The sequence below is a fragment of the Pipistrellus kuhlii genome, unplaced genomic scaffold (assembly GCF_014108245.1).
Source record: "Pipistrellus kuhlii isolate mPipKuh1 unplaced genomic scaffold, mPipKuh1.p scaffold_m20_p_13, whole genome shotgun sequence".
NCBI classification, from domain to species: Eukaryota; Metazoa; Chordata; class Mammalia; order Chiroptera; family Vespertilionidae; genus Pipistrellus; species Pipistrellus kuhlii.
In genome coordinates this window covers 21,384,125-21,404,386 of record NW_023425438.1, presented here as the reverse complement: position 1 = coordinate 21,404,386, position 20,262 = coordinate 21,384,125, and the positions used below count along the sequence as shown (strand labels likewise).

The window sequence follows — 20,262 nt, the reverse complement described above, 5'->3', positions numbered from 1 at the left end:
ATGTATCTGTCCAATTTTACCAACACTATTTATTGAAGAGATTGTCTTGACTCCATTTATGCTTTTGCCTCCTTTGTCAAATATTGAGCACAATAGCTTAGATTGAGGAGGGAGAGGGAGATAGAAACATCAATGATGAGAATCATTGATTGGCTGACTCCTGCATGCCCCTTACTGGGGATCGAGCCCACAACCTGGGCATGTGCCCTTAAATGGAATCAAACCTGGGACTCTTCAGTCTGCAGGCTGATGCTCTGTCAACTGAGCAAAACCAGCTAGAGCAAGCTATACTTTTAAAATGACTATTTCAAAGGGATGCCTTGAAAGAAGGGCTTAGAGAGGAGGGTGGCAGTTTAAAATCAAGATGACTATCTCACTGGATTTAAAAGAACAATTCTATTGTAAATAATACCATTTAAATGACCAGTGCAGAACTTCAAAGGGAAATGAGGAGGGGGAATAAAAAGATGTTGGTTGTAAATGATTCCATTTTACAATGGATGCCTCAATTTTTAAACATATGGTATTACTGGTATTTTAAGATAATCTTAATAATTTAATATATTCAAATTTTCTTAGTTGCATTTTAAAATATCTCATGTATATGTGACTTTGAAGTTCAACACTACTTTAGCTATCAATGATTAAGATGACATGTAAAAACCAAGAAAAACAATACTTTAAAAAAAAACCAGACTTACAAATTTTCAAATTGAAACTTTATTTTTCATCTGTATATTCCAACTTTGTAAAATGGAAAGTGTGTGTGTGTGCGTGTGTGTGTGGTGTGTGTGTGTGTGTGTGTGTGTGTGTGTGTGTGTGTATAGGAGTATGAATCACATGCATCTACACTACCCATACCAAAAAAACAAGAGAAAACACAAAAATGTTATAAAACAAGGTTTATTTTGCAATACTTTATCATAATGAATTGCATCTCTTTGATAAAAATAAACTTTATAAACATTTTAACAATCAGAGATTAGGTACAAAAACTAAACATCTGTTAAGTTGTTTTAATATGAGCAAAGACTGGCAACTGAGAAGGGGTTCACTTGGGCTGGTCATCTACTGGCAGTTAAAACTCAAACTCAGGGCAATGTTTATGCTACATTAGAAAAGGGGATAAGGAAACAGTATCATTCAAATTTTTTTGAATCAAACAGCATTCTTACACTTTAATCAAAAATAAATAATAGTTACAATGAATTGGCAATTATACTTTTTATACACTATATGATGGCAACGTAATACTTTAAAATGAAGCACTTAGTTTAATAAGAAATGTACAACACTTTAAAAATAAGTTTTGACAATGGCACTGGCAGTTAGATGCAAAAAACATTGCTTTAAGAAAAAAAAATGGCAGGTATAACATTAATATACTTTGTTTTTCAATAAATATTTTGACCACATCATTAACATATTGAAGTAAACTTTGTTTAAATCAAAGTTTACACATTTCAAACAAAACCTATAAAATAGATGTAAACCAGAAAGCCTCAAAGTTATTTAAATGCTATGGTCTTCACAAAAGGTAAATTTGTCAAGTATTCACTTCTGTTGCTTAATTTGCTGGGAAAGGCTGGAGAAGGCCTCCTGGTCTACCAAGACACACACATTTCCTCTCTAACTCTTTCTCTAGCTTTGAGTTCACGTTAATATTATGTTTAACTGACCATCTAGTATGAACCTTTTACCTAATATACCAGAAAGTAGCAAAAGAAAAACATATATATCCTAAAACTTTACTATATACAAAGACACCTAAGTTAAGAGAAGCCATGCTGGCTATAAGGAGAGCAGAAAAGACTCAAGGTGGAAAAAAGGAGGTGATCCACCAATAATTAGCTTTTCCATGAATATGAGTATTGTTTCCTTTTTCTGAATTTGAAAATAAAATATTAACTAATTTAGTAAAATATTGCACAAATAATTTTGAAAACCATATAATATTCAAGAAACACTGATTATATTTGGGATGTGAAAGATGAAGATTGTGTTGAAGCTAAACTTTTACTAGGGATCTACTTATAAACGAATTGGTTTTAACAATTTATACTGGTGTAAGGCAAATTATAAGTTAGCTTAAGTCAGTTTTAAATTATGTTGGAAAATATTTACTTCTCCAGGATTGTTGCTTTTATTACAGTAAGATTTGTTGATGATATATTATTTATAAATACAATTTCCAGTCCATAGAAATTCAAGTGATTTTCCTTAACTGAGTGGTTATTAGCCATGTTTTTATTTCAATACACCTGAGAAATAGGATCATCATGTTTGTGGAAGTAATATCGAGGGACCATAATTATAAAGGTTCTTCCCTTTGAAAATAACTATGTTGGTAAATGGAAAGTTAGGCACTGAATTCTGTACAAGAATTAAGTGTAAAATATTGTGTAACTTTTCTGTTAGTTGTTAGTGCAAAATTGTTTATTGCCTTTGCTAGCGATAAATATAACTTCAATTTTTAAATTTCTGGGAATACATGAAGAGAAAAATCAAGCTTAAAGAATTAGTTACTCATATTAAGACAAAATAATTATGAAGATCTTATTAGAATTGAGAATGCCTCTCCCCCTCCTTACCTTCTTCTTCCTTTACTTAGAATGATTATCTCACTAACGAACAGGAACCAGAGAGCGTATTTTTGGTACGGAATCTCAGCAGAGCCCGGCTCGTGTGGGTCAGTGGTGTAACACTGACCCACGAACTAAGAAGTCACTGGTACGAGTCCAGTCAGGGCGCATGCCTGGCTTTTGGGCTGGATCCCCAGTATGGGGTGTGCAGGAGACAGCTGATTGATGTTTCTCTCTCATCGATGTTTCTATATATTTATCCCTCTCCCTAATAATCAATAAAAACGTATTTTAAAAAATTTCAGTAGAACAAAATAAACTGGAATCAGGTCATTGAAACACTGTTACTAAGGTCTATCGAGAGGGCCATGGTAAATAGTTTAGAAATATTGTTACTAAAATTATGTTTTATAATCTGTGTACTATTTGATACTGTAAAGCAATTTTTGGTGTTAATATTCACTGTCTACAGTAAAAAGTGTCAACTTGAGTTAGCCACTTTCTGCAGTAGATGTCACATATATGAAGAAAAATCCAAATATCCTGCATCCTTAAGATTTTTCATTAGCAAATTTAAAAATTACTAAATTTCAACAGCACCGATTCTATGAATGTAGCTATCCAGGTTCTATTACAATTAACATAGAAACATAACAGATGACAGTTTTGCCCTAATAAAATTTAGAAGTTAAAATATTTATCTCTTTAAAAAAATCCAAAAAATGCTTTATAGTCATAGAAATAGCTGAAAGTAACAAATCAAAATCATAAACCTATGTGTGTGTATAAATGTATATACACATATATGTATGTATATATGAAATTATCAGAAAATGAAAACAAGATCACTATGAAACAAGATGCTGGAAAGCTGCTCTGTCATTCTAAAAAGATATATATATAATAAATAAGTTTAGTTTTATTAGTATTCCTTATACCTTCTGAATAATATAGTCAAACTATACAAATGATATGAAAAAAATGTCTCTTAAAAGCAGATTTGTTCAAATACTTAAAATGCCTTAGTCAATGCGCATTTGGAACTGTAATACAAAATCTTTAGGCATGGATTAATGGCACATAATAGGTATTATACTGCCTTCTCAAAAGGGTATAATGTGCAAGATTTAATTTTATATAAATTTTGAGATCTATGAAGGTATTTTATCTCTGTAGGTTTGTTATACCATTTTTAATTGGGTGTATACACACGTTTAAGTCATACAAAGCTTGAACAGATTTTCTTTCCTAAATGATCTACCTTTATGTATAATGATGTAATATTCAAAATATTTGCACTAGATACACTCCATTTGTACTACAAGATTTTCAGAATGCAGTACGTTTAACAAGCAAATAAAAAGGTTCTCTTATTGCAAGTGTGTCAAAATGGGTGTTAACTCCATAACACATTCTATGGCTATATCCTCTCATTGGGTAGTTTCTATTCAACAAAGACAGCTAGTGGCTAATATTTTAAACAATGGTTGCAATGCACTCTGGGAAAGAATAATTCAGTAAACGCTTAAGTTTTTGAAAAGTAAAATAAAATTTCAAAGATATTAAAATAGGAATTGGAGTGCTCTTAAATGAAATTACACCACAAAATGGCCTTTTTTACATCTTATAAATCTTTGCTGTATTCTCTGCCTATGAAACTAAAAGGAATTTTCTAGGCATTTAGGGTCTTTTCCAATTTATATTCAACTCTGTCATGCTTCAAGAAAAAAATTTAAAAACAAAAATTAAGACGATTAAAAATTCAAATATTATCCTACTGGATTGCATGTGTCAGGAGTATGTGAGAGACTGACCAAAATTTTTAGCTAGATCAGCAGTTGATTACAGACTGAAAAAGAAAACTGAGTTGCCAATTACTATGTTTTGGCATATTAAGAGAATAAAAGATTTCTCCTACAAGTTTAAGATAGAAGCTATGGATTTTCTTGTATAAAAATTTCAAAAATCTTAGAAACACATCACCAAAACTACGCTTTTAGAACTTCATATCATGTTTATGGTTGGGCATGATCCTAACGGCAATTATTTAATAAAAACAAAAAAAACTGTTTTGAAATAAACAAGTAATTAGCATTCCTTCCCTCCCCAAAAACAAAAATAAGTCCATATGGCTTTGATATCCATTGTAAAGAATTAAGTAGAACAGTATTGCCACACTTTAAAATAATTTCACACTAACAGGTATTTCTATTTTTTCCGCTGCTTTTGATTTTGTGTCTTTGCAGTACTTATTAGGGAACCCAGACATGTACGGATTCCAGCAAGATGAAGTAGAGACCCAGCTGCCTCTTTGAGCTCCTCATCAATTTCTTGACATGACGTTTTCCGCATCTTTTTGCCTGGCTGCCCCTTTGCAGAGTTATCTACACAAGGCTGTGATACATAGCCACTGTCTCCAAGAGGATCATATTCGTAATCAACATCAGTATCTTCTTCACTGTGAAATCCTTCACTGCCATCACTTCCCACATGACTACTCTTTGGGATAAATTCATATACTTCATCCACAGAAGACAGAGAAGACACACTAGACCTGGATGCGCAACGCTGCGTTGCCATGCTATTTGCACTGTAATTGTGGTCTTCTTTTGGATCAATGCTGGTGGCTAAAGAATCACTCTCTTGTAATCGCATAGCACTGTGATGATTAAATGCATTGCCATAACTCCTTTTTTTCTGCATAGCTGTTTTAAGAGAAAGAGGCTTCTCACCTGTGGAAAATAAAACTTTCAATAGGTCAAATGCATTTGGTTGCAAAAACAAGCCATTTGAAACAACTATATCATTACTGAATATAAGGGCTGTAAAGTTGGAATGTTTTGTGGGTTCTTAAAAACAAAAACAAAAACATGCCCGCTGACGTAACTCAGTGGTTGAGCATTGACCTATGAACCAGGAGGTCACAGTTTGATTCCCAGTCAGGGCACATGCCCAGGTTGTGGGCTCAATCCCCATTGTGGGTGTGTGCAAGAGGCAGCCGATCAATGATTCTCATCACTGATGTTTCTATTTCTCTCTCCTCCCTTCCTAAAATGAATAAAAATATTTAAAAAACACACAAAAACAAAGACCATATCATTCTGTGGGTATTAATCTGAAACATTTTAACATCATTTAATGATATGTCTTGATCTTTTAAGGGAAAACAGAATTATTTTGAACTGCTTGCACAGAATACCTCAATATATATGTCTCCACTACATTAACTGAACCATTACAATGGTTTGCTAACCACCTCCTGATTGGTATTTGTAGGTTGTTCCCAATTATTCATTACTACAAATAACATTGCAATGAAAATTCTTCTAGATGCCTTTTCTCACACAAATGCAAGTAATTTTTAGGAGAATATCAAGATATGGAATTATTAAGTAAAAGGATATGCACACTTAAAGATGCAATTAGTATTTCCAAATTGCCCTCAAAATGGCTGGACCAAATTTTATCCTACAGTCTAGGACAATACCCTGTTCCCATACTTAACACTTAACATTATAAATCCTTTAAATTTTTCATAATTTCATGGGCAAAAAAGCATTTCAATATTGTTTCATACTGCATTTCCTTGATTTCTAGAGAAGTTGCATATCTTTTCAAATAAGTGTTGTCAATGTGTATTTCTTCTTGAGACCCATCTATAAAAAATGTCCTCCCAGTGTTTTTACTTGTGTTACTTTTCTTAAAGACTTGTTTTGTCAGAACTCTAAAGTTTTTTCTTTCATGGATTTTGTACTTATATCATTTTTTAATTTTTTTAATTTTATTTTTTATTGTTGACTACAGACCCGCTGCATGAAATTCTTGCACTTGGGGGTCCCTCAGCCCAGCTTGCGTCCTCTCGCAGTCCAGGAACCATCAGGGGATGTCCAACTGACAGCTAGGCCCACTCCCCTAGGCTATCAGTTGGACATCCTTAGCATTGCTGTGGAGATGGGAGAGGGTCCTGCCACCACTACTGTGCTCACCAGCTGTGAGACCCTGAGCAGAGACCCTGAGCAACGCACCCCCTGTGGGAGCACACTGACCACCAGGGGACAGCTCCTGCATTGAGCGTCTGTCCCCTGGTGGTCATTGCCTGTCATAGTGACCAGTCATTCCATTATTCAGTCGATTTGTACATTACTCTTTTATTATATGGGACAAGAGGCCTGGTGTACGAAATATCTGCATGGGGGCAGGAGGGGGGGGGGGTTGTCCCTCAGCCCAGCCTGCACCCTCTCCAATCTGGACCCCCTCAAGGGCAGTCGGACATCCCTCTCACAATCTAGGACTGCTTGCTCCCAACTGCTCGCCTGCCTACCTTCCTGATTGCCCCTAACCACTTCTGCCTGCCAGCCTGATCACCCCTAACCACTCCCATGCCAGCCTGATTGATGGCTAACTGCTCCCCTGGCAGCCCATTTGCCCCTAACTTCCCTCCCCTGCCAGCCTGGTCCCCCCTAACTGCCCTCCCCTGCAGGGTTAATCACCTTCAACTGCCCTCCTTCGCAGGCCTGGTCCCTCCCAACTGCCCTCCTCTGCTGGCCATCTTGTGTCCGCACAGGGGCAGGATCTTTGACCACATGGGGGCAGCCATATTGTGTGTTGGAGTGATGGTCAATCTGCGTATTACTCTTTTATTAGATATGATAGTATTATAGATGTCTCCTATTTTCCTCGTATTTTCCCACTCCACCTAGCTCCTGCCCAACTCCAGAGAGTCATAAGCATTAGGGAGAAAAGAGGAAAGAGAGATACTGAGAACAGTAGTTATAATTATTAATATGCCTCTGCACCTATTTTGTTCATCAGTTTATTTTGTTTAATAGTGTCCACGTATAAGTGAGATCCTGTGATACCTGTCTTTCTCTGATTGGCTTATTTCACTTAGCGTAATGGTCTCTAGGTCCATCCATGCTGCTGCAAAGGGTAAGAGATCCTTCTCTTTTATAGCTGCATAGTATTCCACTGTATAGATGTATCACAACTTTTTTATCCACTCATATACTGAAAGGTACTTGGGCTGTTTCCAGATCTTAGCCACCGTAATAATGCTGCTATAAACGTAGGGGTGAATACATTCTTTCTCATTGGTGTTTCAGGATTCTTAGAATATATTCCCAGAAATGGAACTGCTGGATCAAATAGCAGTTCCATTTTTAATTTTTTTAGAAAGTATATACTGTTTTCAATAGTGGCTGTACCAGTCTATATTCCCACCAGCAGTGTATTATGATTCCCTCTTCTCCACATTCTCACCAGCACTTGTTGTTTGTTGATTTATTGATGGTAGCCATATTTAAAGAAGACTTTTCCTATTCCAAGGTTATAATTATACTTTCCTATATTTTCTTACTTATAGCTTTCATTTTTTACTTTTAAATTTTCAAGCTTAATTTTTAAAAAATACATTTGATTTTTTACAGAGAGGAAGAGAGAAAGATAGAGAGTTAGAAACACAACCAAGGTACATGCCTTGACCAGAATCAAACCTGGGACCCTTGAGTCCACAGGCTGACGCTCTACCCACTGAGCCAAACCGGTTAGGGCCAAGCTTAATTTCTAAATACGCTATTTCATTTCTTGGCCAATGTAATATGATCTATCATAGTATTAGTCTCAATCTTTCAAATGCTCAGTAAAGAAATGGAAATATAGTAAAACAGAAATTAAATTATTCAAATAAAAATTACAACTTAGCTGGAAAGAATAATTTGCTATACCATTTAAATATCTTGCATTCTAAATTATATTGAAAAAGGCACTCACAAAAATGTATTTTAAAAATAAAGCATGATTACTTACATTCTAGAATTCCTTGTTCTATAGAAGTATTTAAGAGCATCATTGCAGTGGCAGCATCAATATCAGATTCTGAAAAAGGAAAACTAACAATTTTAATGTTTTTTTTATAATAGGCACTTGCATATACCCAAAAGTAACCAACATTAAAATTTTGGTATGTATTCTAATTTAAAAAAAGAATAGTGATGGAAGAAGACTTGGATTGGGATAGTGAACACACAATACAATTATGTAGATGATGCATTATAGAATTGTACACCTAAAACTTAGGTCATTTTATTAACCAACGTCATCCCAATAAATTCAGTAAAAATTTTTTTTTAATTTTGTTTAAAAAAACTTAAACAAAATGAAGTACATATTTTGCCATCTGCTTTTGTTCACTTAAAATTATAAAGTTTTGTGAATAGTATTGAAAAAAGGAAGATTGTCAGGTATAGAGATAATAAAAGTTTTATTCTTAATTATTTACAATAAAAATAAAAACCTAAACTCCAGTTCAATGGTATTATAGATGTCTCCTTAAACAGACTAAATTACCTAGGAATGTATATTAAGGCATTATTACTTTTTAACATTTAAAAAAATCCTTATCTATGCATATCTGCAGTTATAAAGTAATGCATTAATCACATGCTAAAGGAAATAAAAATAAATGTAATTGGGCAGTCTAGATCATATGACTCTACAGATGCTAAAGGAATAATTATTGCTGGCACAAAAATATTAGTACTAATATCTTTAGTCATAATTATATATAAACCTATGTGTACTATAGATTTATATAATATTCAAGAGGTCAAACATAATTATGAATATTCCATAAGAAAAATGGGCTGGTAAAACCAGCAGGTTCTTCTCCAGATAAGATCATTTGCTCTCATATCTATTTTTCTACTGAAAGACTCTCTCCATCTTAGTGGTCTATTAATGTGAATAATTGTAACTGAATAAAAGTGAAATGGTATAACCTAAAATGTGAAAAAGTTAAAAAATATTTAAACTTTTTAGATTATAAAGGATAAGTTAAAAATAAGACTCAGACATGAAACCTCCCATTTCTATCTGAAAGCCAGAAAACTTCTATTATCCCAGTTTTCCATTTTACTTGCAATACCTAATTATAAAGTTATTTTAAATAATAAAGTCATGAAGATACTGACTTGTTCTTCCCCTAACTTCACTGTAAATTCCATAAAGGCAGGCAATGTTTGTTGCTGACTTTAAGTAAATCAGAAGATGGTTGTTAGGAGGAAATACACATACTATCAGAGCTCTTTTCTCTTAATAAAATGTGACTTCATGAAACAAACTCTACATGAATGTCTTTCCAATTAAATTGTCAGCTTCTTTAGGGTAGGAAACATCTTACCTTTTGTCTTCCACAATACCTGGGAACAACAGTAGGTCCTTAATAAATGTGGAAAGAGTAAGTATATTATATCTTTGCCCTCCTTTCCTTAGATTAAGCTGAGTATCACTAAAATTACTAACTAACATTTAGTACTTTCAATTGTCTTGGAATATTTTAAGTACTATTAACTCATCTAATTTTCACAACTTTATGATATGTGTACTATTAGTATTTCCATCATAAAGGTGGGAAAACAGACACAGAAGATGAATCTTTAGGAATGAGAAGTAGGATTTGAACCTCAGTAGTCTACCTCCAGAACCCAGGCATTCAATTTTTACTCCATCATCAGCCCTTAATAGGAAATTCTGCAGAAAATGATAGAATATACTGGAAATTCTTGATTCTGTTATTCATTCAATAAACCAAGTGTCCTATTATAAGCCTGACATCATCACATATAGGAGAGAAAACAAAACAGGAAAATCCCTAACTTCTCAAAACACAAAGACATAATTAAAGTACAATAAGCCAGAGTCATAAGCACTAGGGAGAAAAATTAAGAGGAAAGGGAGATACTGAGAAAAGTAGTTACAACTTTTAATACAGAGGTTAGGGTACCAGTTGAGCAAAGACTTCAGGAAGGTCAGAGAATGAAGAAGCCATGTGCATATCTGAAGGAAAAGCATTTAAGCAGAAAGAGCAGCAAGTGGAAAAAAAAAATAAAAAATCAATGATTCCCACATGTCATAGCCACGAGGCTAGCAAAACAAAGACTTCTCCTATTCCTTTTAGAAAGAGACTTGACTACAAGAGTTCAGAATTCTAATGTGTCTTTGAAGCCGCTAGCCCATATTGTATCTCTGTGTGAGTTGGAAAAAAGGCAATTCTGCCTCCAGGTGAATGCTTCCCTGTATCAAGGCACACAGCGTGAAGACTGGAAGGTGGGCTGGATTTCAGACCCCACTCTTTCCTCAGCCCGGTGTCCTTATGCAGGACACAACTTGCATGGCATTATGCAAATACAGATATTTTCCTGCTCCATGAAATAAATTTTCTTTTAACAGAAAAAGGTCTTCCTTATTTCCAATTTTATATATATGTTATACATATATATAAATTTAATAAATAAATTTATATGTATATAAAGGATGTGGTGGGGAAGGAGCAAATCTAATACTGAAATTCATTATGAGGAAATAATTTCAGAAAATTTATAATCTTATAAAACTTATAAATGTAACATATAAAACCTTATTAAAATTTAGTGTATCTCTAATTTCCATTATAATTCAAAAAGTCATATTTCTGAACACTATACCTAAAACTAAAGGAAAATGATAATAGGCTTATTTTGGCAATTGTAAGTAAGCTGTATGAACACGATTTCTATTCTTAGTTTTTGAATATTTAAAGTGATAACAAAATGAGGTACTATTTTTGTAACAGTAGAATAATAGATGTTTTTCTTAAATAGATTTATTTCTTGTAGAAAACTTATTATACCTAATTAATTTGAACTCTCCCCATAAAACTAACTTTATAGAACCAAAAACTTCTTTGCAAGAAGATTTTATCTTCATTTGATTTGTTTGGTTTAGAACATTTATAAGTATGCTTCCCACAATGCCTTGCCAATTAATGCTAACTCTGATTTAAAGTTTAACTTCACCATTACAATATTCATTAGAAAAAGAAACCATAACACTTAGTAATCAAGAACATCTGATTATCAATGATTTTTCCAAGATACAACTTGAACTTCTTGGAACAAAAACTCCCTGTACAGCTTTTCAACATTTTAAATATATATATAGAAGGATAGAAAGTTAGAAACATCGATGAGAGCCGAAACCGGTTTGGCTCAGTGGTAGAGCGTTGGTCTGCGGACTGAAGGGTCCCGCGTTCGATTCTGGTCAGGGGCATGTACGTTGGTTGTGGGCACATCCCCAGTGGGGGGTGTGCAGAGGCAGCTGGTCGATGTTTCTCTCTCATCGACGTTTCTAGCTCTCTCTCTCTCTCCCTTCCTCTCTGTAAAAATCAATAAAAAAGAAAAAGAAAAAAAAAAAAAGAAACATCAATGAGAGAGAAACATTGATCAGCCGCCTCCTGCACACTCCCTACTAGGGGATATGCCAGCAACCAAGGTGTGTAATATATATATGTATTTATTTATTCGAACCTGGGACCCTTCAGTCCACAGGCTGATGCTCTATCCACTGAGCCAAACGGGTTAGGGCCATTTTTTTTTCCTTTAAATCTCACTAGAGGAGATTATATATATATATATATTTAATTGATTTTTAGAGAGGAGAGCGAGAAGAGAGAAACATCAATGTGAGAGAGAAACATGTGAGAAAAACATCAATTGGTTTCCTCTCCCATGTACCCTGACCAGGAATCAAAATCACCCAATCTGTCTTGGTATTAAGATTAAACTGAAGACTTATTCATTGTTACAATGAAAAACACCTCATATTTTTTTCATTGATAAGTATTTAACACTATTTTACAGGTGGCTCTGTTTTTATACACATACTATTGGCTATATTACCTAACATATCCAGTTCCATGAAGAAAAAATTTTTTGTTTTTATAAGTCTTTTGTATATATTTTCTGACACTTCTTAGATTAAGCAAATAATTCACTTACAGTTAAAAGTCAGTTGTCATTAGAACCACAAAAGTGATCCAAATAGTGATTTTAAGAAACAAGAGTTTGAAATCATATTATTTCCCTTTTTAGCCTTCCTAGTTCTGATTAGAGTTTAAAATATACAACTGATTTAATGACTGGCTCAAATAGATAAATTTCTGTCAATAGTGTGAACCTGCACATTTCCTTAGCCTTACTTGTTGCTAGAAAATTAATAATAGTTGAGAAAAAATGTAAAAGGCCTAAGTTTTAGCCCTGTGAGAGTGAGGATTATAAGATAACAAGTTTCTAATATCTAATTCTCAAGTCCATTTGCTTAAAAAATGATATGAGAAGCATAGAGGCAGAATTTAAATGGGTATAAGAGCAACAATAAGAAGATTTATTGCCTCCATCAAAACATACACATTTACAGAGCATCCAAATAGAGAAGCTGTCTCTTGTGATTCTTTAAAGATTCTTTAGGAGAGCAATTTCAATAAATTACAACACTTTAAACTGCCTGGGCCATGGGTTTACTTTCATTTCAATAAAGATACAAATTATGCTAATTTGCAACCTTAAATTGAATTTAGATTTGCACTTAACCTCTAACATCACCATTTACTATCTAAATTTTATATCTGTTGTAGTACTAGTGCTTATAAATACTAAAATCTTCTAATTAGAATGTAAGTTCCATTTTTGTCTGCATTGTTTTTCACTGATGAATTTTCAAAAAAGGTTTTGTTTTACTATCTCAGTATGAGATTCCTGTGCCACCTGCTACTGTTATACAATACTATAACATAGATGCTAGTATATATAATTAGTCATTTTAAGGTGAACAAGAGGGACAACTATACTTTTTATTTACTAGAGGCCCGGTGCACGAAATTCATGCAGGAGGAGGGGGTGTCCCTCCCAGCCTGGCCTGAACCCTCTTGCAATCTGGGACCACTGGCTCCTAACTGTTCGCCAGCCTGCCTGATCAACCTTAACCACTCTGCCTGCCTGCCCGATCGTCCTTAACCAACTCTACCTACCTGCCTGAACGCCCCTAATCGCCTCTGCCTCAGCCCCCATCTGCCATGGCGGCCGCCTTTGCCTCACCCCTGCTGCTGTGACTTCATCTGGAAAGTCATCCAGAAGGATGCCTGAAACGACATCTGTGAGGTTGTTTGGCTGCATGGTCTAATTAGCATATTATACTCTTATTATTATAGACTATTTAAAAAATTTTTTATTTCTTATGTGATTTTATTAATTTTAGAGAAAGGGAGAGAGAGAGAAATGTCAATGAAAGAAAAACATAGATCAGCTGTCTCCTGCATGTTCCCCACTAGGACAAAGCCTGTAACTTGGGAATGTGTCCTGAATGGGAACTGAACTGACCTCTCAGTACGTGGGACGATGCTCAACCAACAGAGCCACACTAATCAAGGCAAGACAACTATACTTTAAACGAACTGCTGCACCCATTCTGGCTGATACTAGTTTCTGAAGTTCCTTTGAATAATGTGTTACTCTCTTAAGTGTCTAAATATAGTTTTAATATAATAATTAGAAAGATGTTTCCATGAAGTGATAGATGAATCTAACATTGGACTCTAACACTGGAGCCCAACAGTGTACCTAAGTAATCTTTACAAAACTGATAATGTCTCTGCATTCTTTAAAGCCCTTCAGTAGCTCCCCCAATGTCCCATATCTGGTAGGAGTGTAGGCTCTGAAATTAAAATTCTTTCAATAGCATTTACTAATTATGTGACCTTGAGAAAGTTACTTAATTTCTCCAAACAACAGTGTCCTTATTTGTAAATATAGTAACAATACCTCAAAGAGTTGGGAACTATATGTTAATTAAAATTTTAAATACAGGGAAAAGCTCAAACTCATGTTAACTAAGTTCTCCTTGATTTGCTTAAGCTTTTTCATTTGTCTTGTTCATGTTAAATAATCACATCTACAGCCATTAGACCAAGGCTACCTGGTCTTCTCCTATACTTGTAGGCTTCAGTCTGCAGTTCCCAGTAACTGCATCCTACCAACCTCTACCCAAAGTTAAGTATACTCCAAACTTTTGAGCCTAGCTCAAACACATTCTTTCTCTTCTAAAAAGGCCTTTCCTGAGTTACATCTCAGCTTAATTTGCCATTCTCTTCCTCTCCTGCCAGTGTACTCTGCATAATTCTAGCCAACCTTCTTCAGTTAAGCTGTATGTTTTCTGAGATCAGGACCTGGGTCTCTCTCATCTCTGTATATCCCAAAGCACCCACTACAGTGTAGCACTGTGTAAGAACTCAACAATTACTTGTAGAATAAATAATTGTTCATTCACTTAGTATTGTATTTTTCAAACTTTTCCCCAGAAAATATATCTAGACAGAACAAAAAGCAAATCTCCTCAGAATTCTATGAAAATGCCCTAAAGCAACCTATTTTAAATATACATTTTCTTAAGTTTTTGTAAAGTCTATTCCAGGCTAGACCTGCATTTTTTTTTCTTTTTTTTCTCCCCTTATCCCAGAATACTAATACCTTACCCACCAGGTTACTTCTTACTAGGGGAATAGGTCTAAGACTTATGAGTAGAGAGATGTAGGGAAATAAAATGTAAGCAGCACTGTGGAGATGATGCATAACATATAGAAAACATTAAATGAAAGGGAAGTACCTACACAAATTATAAAAACTAAGGATTGAAACTAGCAGGAGAAACTTGTGAAAGTATCTGCTCCCGAAAGGGAATTTAGAAGCAGAATTTAGATGATGAGAAAAGAACAAGACAAAATTCTAAATAAACCCCAGAATTCACGAAGAAAATGTTCTCAAAATGTGTATATGAACTGAGCTTGAAAAAGTAAGCGTCAGAAATTAATGAGGTAACACAAAGATAAAGGAAGTTTCAACAATACATAAACATAAAGAGAAACTACATATACCATTAGGTAATAGAAAAATGGATACTTAACCTTACGTTAAGCCAGAACATATCTAAAGTGGACTCCATATACACTAAACTTCCTTGCAAAGTTTTCTTAACTTTTTCCATTCTCTCCTTCCCTTGTTAAAAGACCAACATTATACTGCTTCCTATGCTCAGGCTAGTGAAATTCCAAAGAGACAACGTGTCTCTGATATATGGAAATGCTTTCGGTGCGTGAATTTCTAATTTTTAAAAATCACAGAAATTTATCTAGGCTCCAAAGCAATGTTAGAAACTTTATATTAACACATTACTAATCTATAATATCAATTATGAGTAGGATAAAACCCACTAAAATTCAGAACTTTTATATACTTTCAAAAAGAAGTTTATGAAATTTTAAAAATTAACTTATTGTCTTCTTAAAGTTCTTTTAACTGAAATTAAAACCTATAAAAATTATCCTGAACTTTATGTAATTCAGGAGCTGGCAAACTTCTGTAAAGGGTCATCAAGTTAATATTTTAGGCTTTGTGGGCCAAGAGGCAAAACCAAGGATACAATAGAGAGGTGCTGTTGCAGCAAATTTTCAAAAGCCTCAAAATATTATTTTTATTTTTTCAACTACTTACAAGTGTAAAATGATCCCTAATTTATAGGCTATGCAAAAACAAGTGGCAGGTCAAATACTAGTATATTTCATAGGCCATAAATTGCTAACCTCCTATTCTAGTCTAAGACATACTTTGAGAAATATCTTCCTATTTTTTAGGAAAAAATACATGTTAAAGGAAATGAAAATGGGATAAAAAAGTGTATATAGTATGAGCCCAGTATTTGGAGAAAAGATATGTCTATGTGTGTGTCTGTGCATGTACACAAACATACCTACTCATGAAAAAAACAAAAAGAACCAAAGCAATTATATCAAAGTGTTTATAGTAGAAAGGGTAAGTTTTTAGTTACTCCTTTATAAATATTTTTATTTAAAAATTTTTCTACAATAAACCTATAATTGTTTTATAATTATAAAAAAATTTCAACCCTAATATTGTACCTAAAATTCTATGATTTAAAATACTGATCTTATACATACCTTTGAGGGTTTGCAACTGATTCTGCTTGAGTACAGAGCTTAAGTAGTGAGGTGATAAAGAGCCACTGAAAAAGAGATAAGACAAAAAAATTTATAAAAATATTTATTTTGCTTGTAACAGAACTTAGTCACAAACACAACTAATTTCTAAAAAAAAAAATCCCAAACAATTTTTACCTTGTTTTCTTTGTTTAACACTACTCAGTTTAGGAAGAGAATGCCAAAACAGAAAGAGCATAAGATCAAGATTAAATCACAACTATGTGATGTTCTTAAGCAAAATAATTAATCTCTTAGTTTCTTCATCTGTAAAGTAGGAATAATTAAACCTCCCACACAGAGATGCTCTGCCAATTAAATAAGAACAATGCATTTAAAATAATTGTAACAATAAAAACAAAAATAAAATACTTGGAACAATAGCAATACACAGTAGTATTTGGTTTGTATTGAATGCTTAAGTTTGACATTATTCACTATAGGTATTACCACAAAAATTAAAGAGTTTATGAAAATAAATGTTTAAGGAGCACTGAATGATAATGATGCAAAACAGATTAAGTTCCTGATTTTATTAGTAAATATTATCACATTGAACTTTCTATATCCATGAAAAGAGACCAGCAATTTCTTTTTAACTCCAATAAATTAAGTTTATTTTCTATTCACAGTTTTATATACATTGTATCTCATTCTCTTCCTCAGAATTACCAATTATGAAAGGGCCACACAAAAGCAGGTCAGCTGGAACTATCATTTTGTCAAATAACGTAAAGGAAAAAAAAGTTTCTAAAAATAGTTAAGTGCCCTTGTCAGTTTGGCTCAGTGGATAGAGCATCAGCCCACGGACTGAAGGGTCCCCAGGTTCAATTCCAGTGAAGGGTACGTACCTCAGTAGCAGGCTCAATCCCCCAGCCCTGGTTGGGGCCTATGTGGGATGCAACCAATCAATATCCCCCCCACCCTTACACTTTCTCTCTCTCTCTCTAAAAAAAAAAAAAGGAAGAATATCCTCATGTGAGGATTAACAGAAAAACTAAATTTAAAAAATAAAAATACTAAGTAATGTTTTAAGGTCCAAGATTATAGCCTTTATGAAGAGAGTGGAAGGGAGGGAGAAGAGGGGAAGAGAGAGAAACATCAATGTGAGAGACACATTGACTGGTTGCCTCCTGCACCCAACCCATCCAGACCAGGGAAGAATCTGCAACTGAGGTACATCGTGCCTTTGACGGGGAATCAAACCCTCTACCCTTCAGTGTGTGAGCTGACGCTATAACCACTGAAGTACACCAGCCAGGGCTCCCATTTAATCTTTAAGTTAAAAAATAGCATAGCTAAATAAAACATATAAGTGACCTTCACTGAACTTATCCATTTCTAAATTATCATTTTTTAACCAGAATATAAGCACCAATATAACTAATAAAGATATCAACTCCTACACAATGAAGATATAATCTGATAATTTCTAGATTTCATTCATAAGAATAAATCACTCAGTAGTTCTTGTTCAATGATCCTTTTACCTACTAATATGGTTAATAAGCTTAAAATCTCAAAGAGTCCTAGATAATAAAAGGCTAATATGCAAATCAACTGAATGGCAGAATGACTGGTTGCTATGATGCGCAATGACCACCAGGGGGCAGATACACAACGCAGGAACTGCCTGCTGGTGGTCAGTGCACTCCCACAGGGGGAGCGCCACTCAGCCAGAAGCCCTGAGCCAGGCTCACAGCTGGCAAGCGCAGTGGCCGTGGCGGGAGCCTCTCCCGCCTCGCCTCCGTGGCAGCACTAAGGATGTCCGACTGCCGGCTTAGGCCCACTCCCTAAGCCATCAGTTGGACATCCCCCAAGGGCTCCTAGACTGTGAGAGGGCGCACGCCCCGCTGAGGGACCATCCCTGCGTGCATGAATTTCGTGCACCAGGTCTCTAGTATTTACATAAATTCTAGCATCAGCCTTATTTATTTTTTTACTGTATTTCAGCTATCTACAAAAGTTATCTAATAATATTTTAATAAACTAGGATATGAAGGGGTGATAATTGTTGTAGCTGGGAGTTCATTATAACTTTCTCCCTACTTTTTTGTATATTTGAAATTTTCCACTTATTTCTTTAATTAAAAAGGTTTAAAAATTTCCCGCCGAAACCGGTTTGGCTCAGTGGTAGAGCATCGGTCTGCGGACTGAAGGGTCCCAGGTTCGATTCCAGTCAAGGGCATGTACATTGGTTGTGGGCACATCCCCAGTAGGGGGTGTGCAAGAGGCAGCTGGTCGATGTTTCTCTTTCATCGATGTTTCTAGCTCTCTATCTCTCTCCCTTCCTCTCTGTAAAAAATCAATAAAAATATATTAAATTTTTTCCCCCCAAAAATCACATTATCCATTACAGAAACTCTTAAAAGTATCTAGACAAAATCTGGCATTTTAAACTCAAATGAATATACATTAATAGAATTCAAAAAGATTCTCAAGGTTTCTCTAGAAAAAAGGAAACAAAATCAGATTTAAGGAAGTCATATCATTTTCAGATGCAATTTAAAATGGGAAAACTAGTTGGTCCGAAGGTTGTGGGTTATTGTTAAGCTGATTAAAATGGGAAAGCTATAAGACAAATAGTAGTCACTGAGTTTGAAAGCAAAAGGCAAGAAAATACACTACAACTGTATTTACCTGCAAAATCAAAACAAAATGTTACAATTACAATTATCTTAAACATTTTAAAATATACCTTTAATTTCCCACATCATTAGGTCAGCATTAGTATTGACAATTAAAATGATTTAGCCTTTTGTAACTAAAATTATATAACTATCTTTAAAGTTTAGTTATAATATATTCAGTACTGACTACATTTTCCATAATTTATGCTCTTAACTATCCAATATCCTGTTTCCTAATAACACAAGTTAGACTATAAGTAAAACTGCCTTACACTAATGTCCTATCCATAAATAGCTGTCAATTAAAAAAATGCCAAACCTCTACACTTTGTTGAGTTTCTCCATCTCATACAGGGAAATCTTATAAAGCACCACTGATACTTATATGGAAATTCTCATACCTTTCTGGAGATGTTAACGCTGAAGGGAAAGGTTGCTTCTTCAGTGCTTGCATAAGGTTGGGTTTATATTCTGGATCAACACACCATAAGGAACCTTTCCCATTAACCTAGAATAAAATACACAAGAATTAATGATCTGGAACTTTAATCTGTGAAAATTATATAAACCCTAAGTTATATGGTGACCAGCATGGAGGGCTGTACACAAAGTGGTCCTCCACACTTTCAGATGTCAATAAATGTTAGCCATTATGATGTTACTGAAAACTCAAAAAGGAAGTTTCTATGCAACATTACAGGGAATACTTTAGGGACTATGATATTAAGTAAGGCATCAAAGAATAATTCCTTTTTTTTATATTTTATTGATTTTTTTACAGAGAGGAAGAGAGAGGGATAGAGAGTTAGAAACATCAATGAGAAAGAAATATATTGATCAGCTGCCTCCTGCACACCTCCTACTGGGAATGTGCCCACAACATGCATGCCCTTGACTGGAATAAAACCTGGGACCTTTCAGTCTGCAGGCCGACACTTTCCACTGAGCCAAACTGGTTAGGGCTAATTCCTATTTTTTATATGTATGTATGTGTGTGTGTGTGTGTGTGTGTGTGTGTGTGTGTGTGTGTGTGTGTGTGTATATATATATATATATATATATATCGTATTTTTCGGACCATAAGACGCTCCGGACCATAAGACGCAGCAGTTTTTAGAGAAGGGAAATGAAGAAAAAAAGATTCTGAAACAAATAGTGTCCTAAAAATTTTATGTGCATTAAAACCCAACAT

The 20,262-nt window shown here is 34.5% G+C and overlaps 1 protein-coding gene across 4 annotated transcripts in view; it reads right to left on the bottom strand.

Annotated features, from left to right (window-relative positions):
* Positions 1-887: 887 nt before the first annotated feature.
* Positions 888-20,262, bottom strand: part of FOXN2 (forkhead box N2) — a 56,085-nt gene continuing 36,710 nt past the window's right edge. For 3 of the 4 annotated variants that reach the window (XM_036435270.1, XM_036435271.2, XM_045580724.1), the window contains exons 3-6: positions 19,472-19,578; positions 16,402-16,466; positions 8,388-8,456; positions 888-5,314 (exon numbers count right to left, since the gene is read on the bottom strand). In XM_036435270.1, coding sequence (XP_036291163.1) covers positions 4,791-5,314; positions 8,388-8,456; positions 16,402-16,466; positions 19,472-19,578 — 765 coding nt within the window. In that variant the 3' untranslated portion in view covers positions 888-4,790. Of the gene's footprint in view, positions 5,315-8,387; positions 8,471-16,401; positions 16,467-19,471; positions 19,579-20,262 lie in introns of all 4 variants that reach the window. The other variant, XM_036435273.2, reaches the window with a different exon arrangement.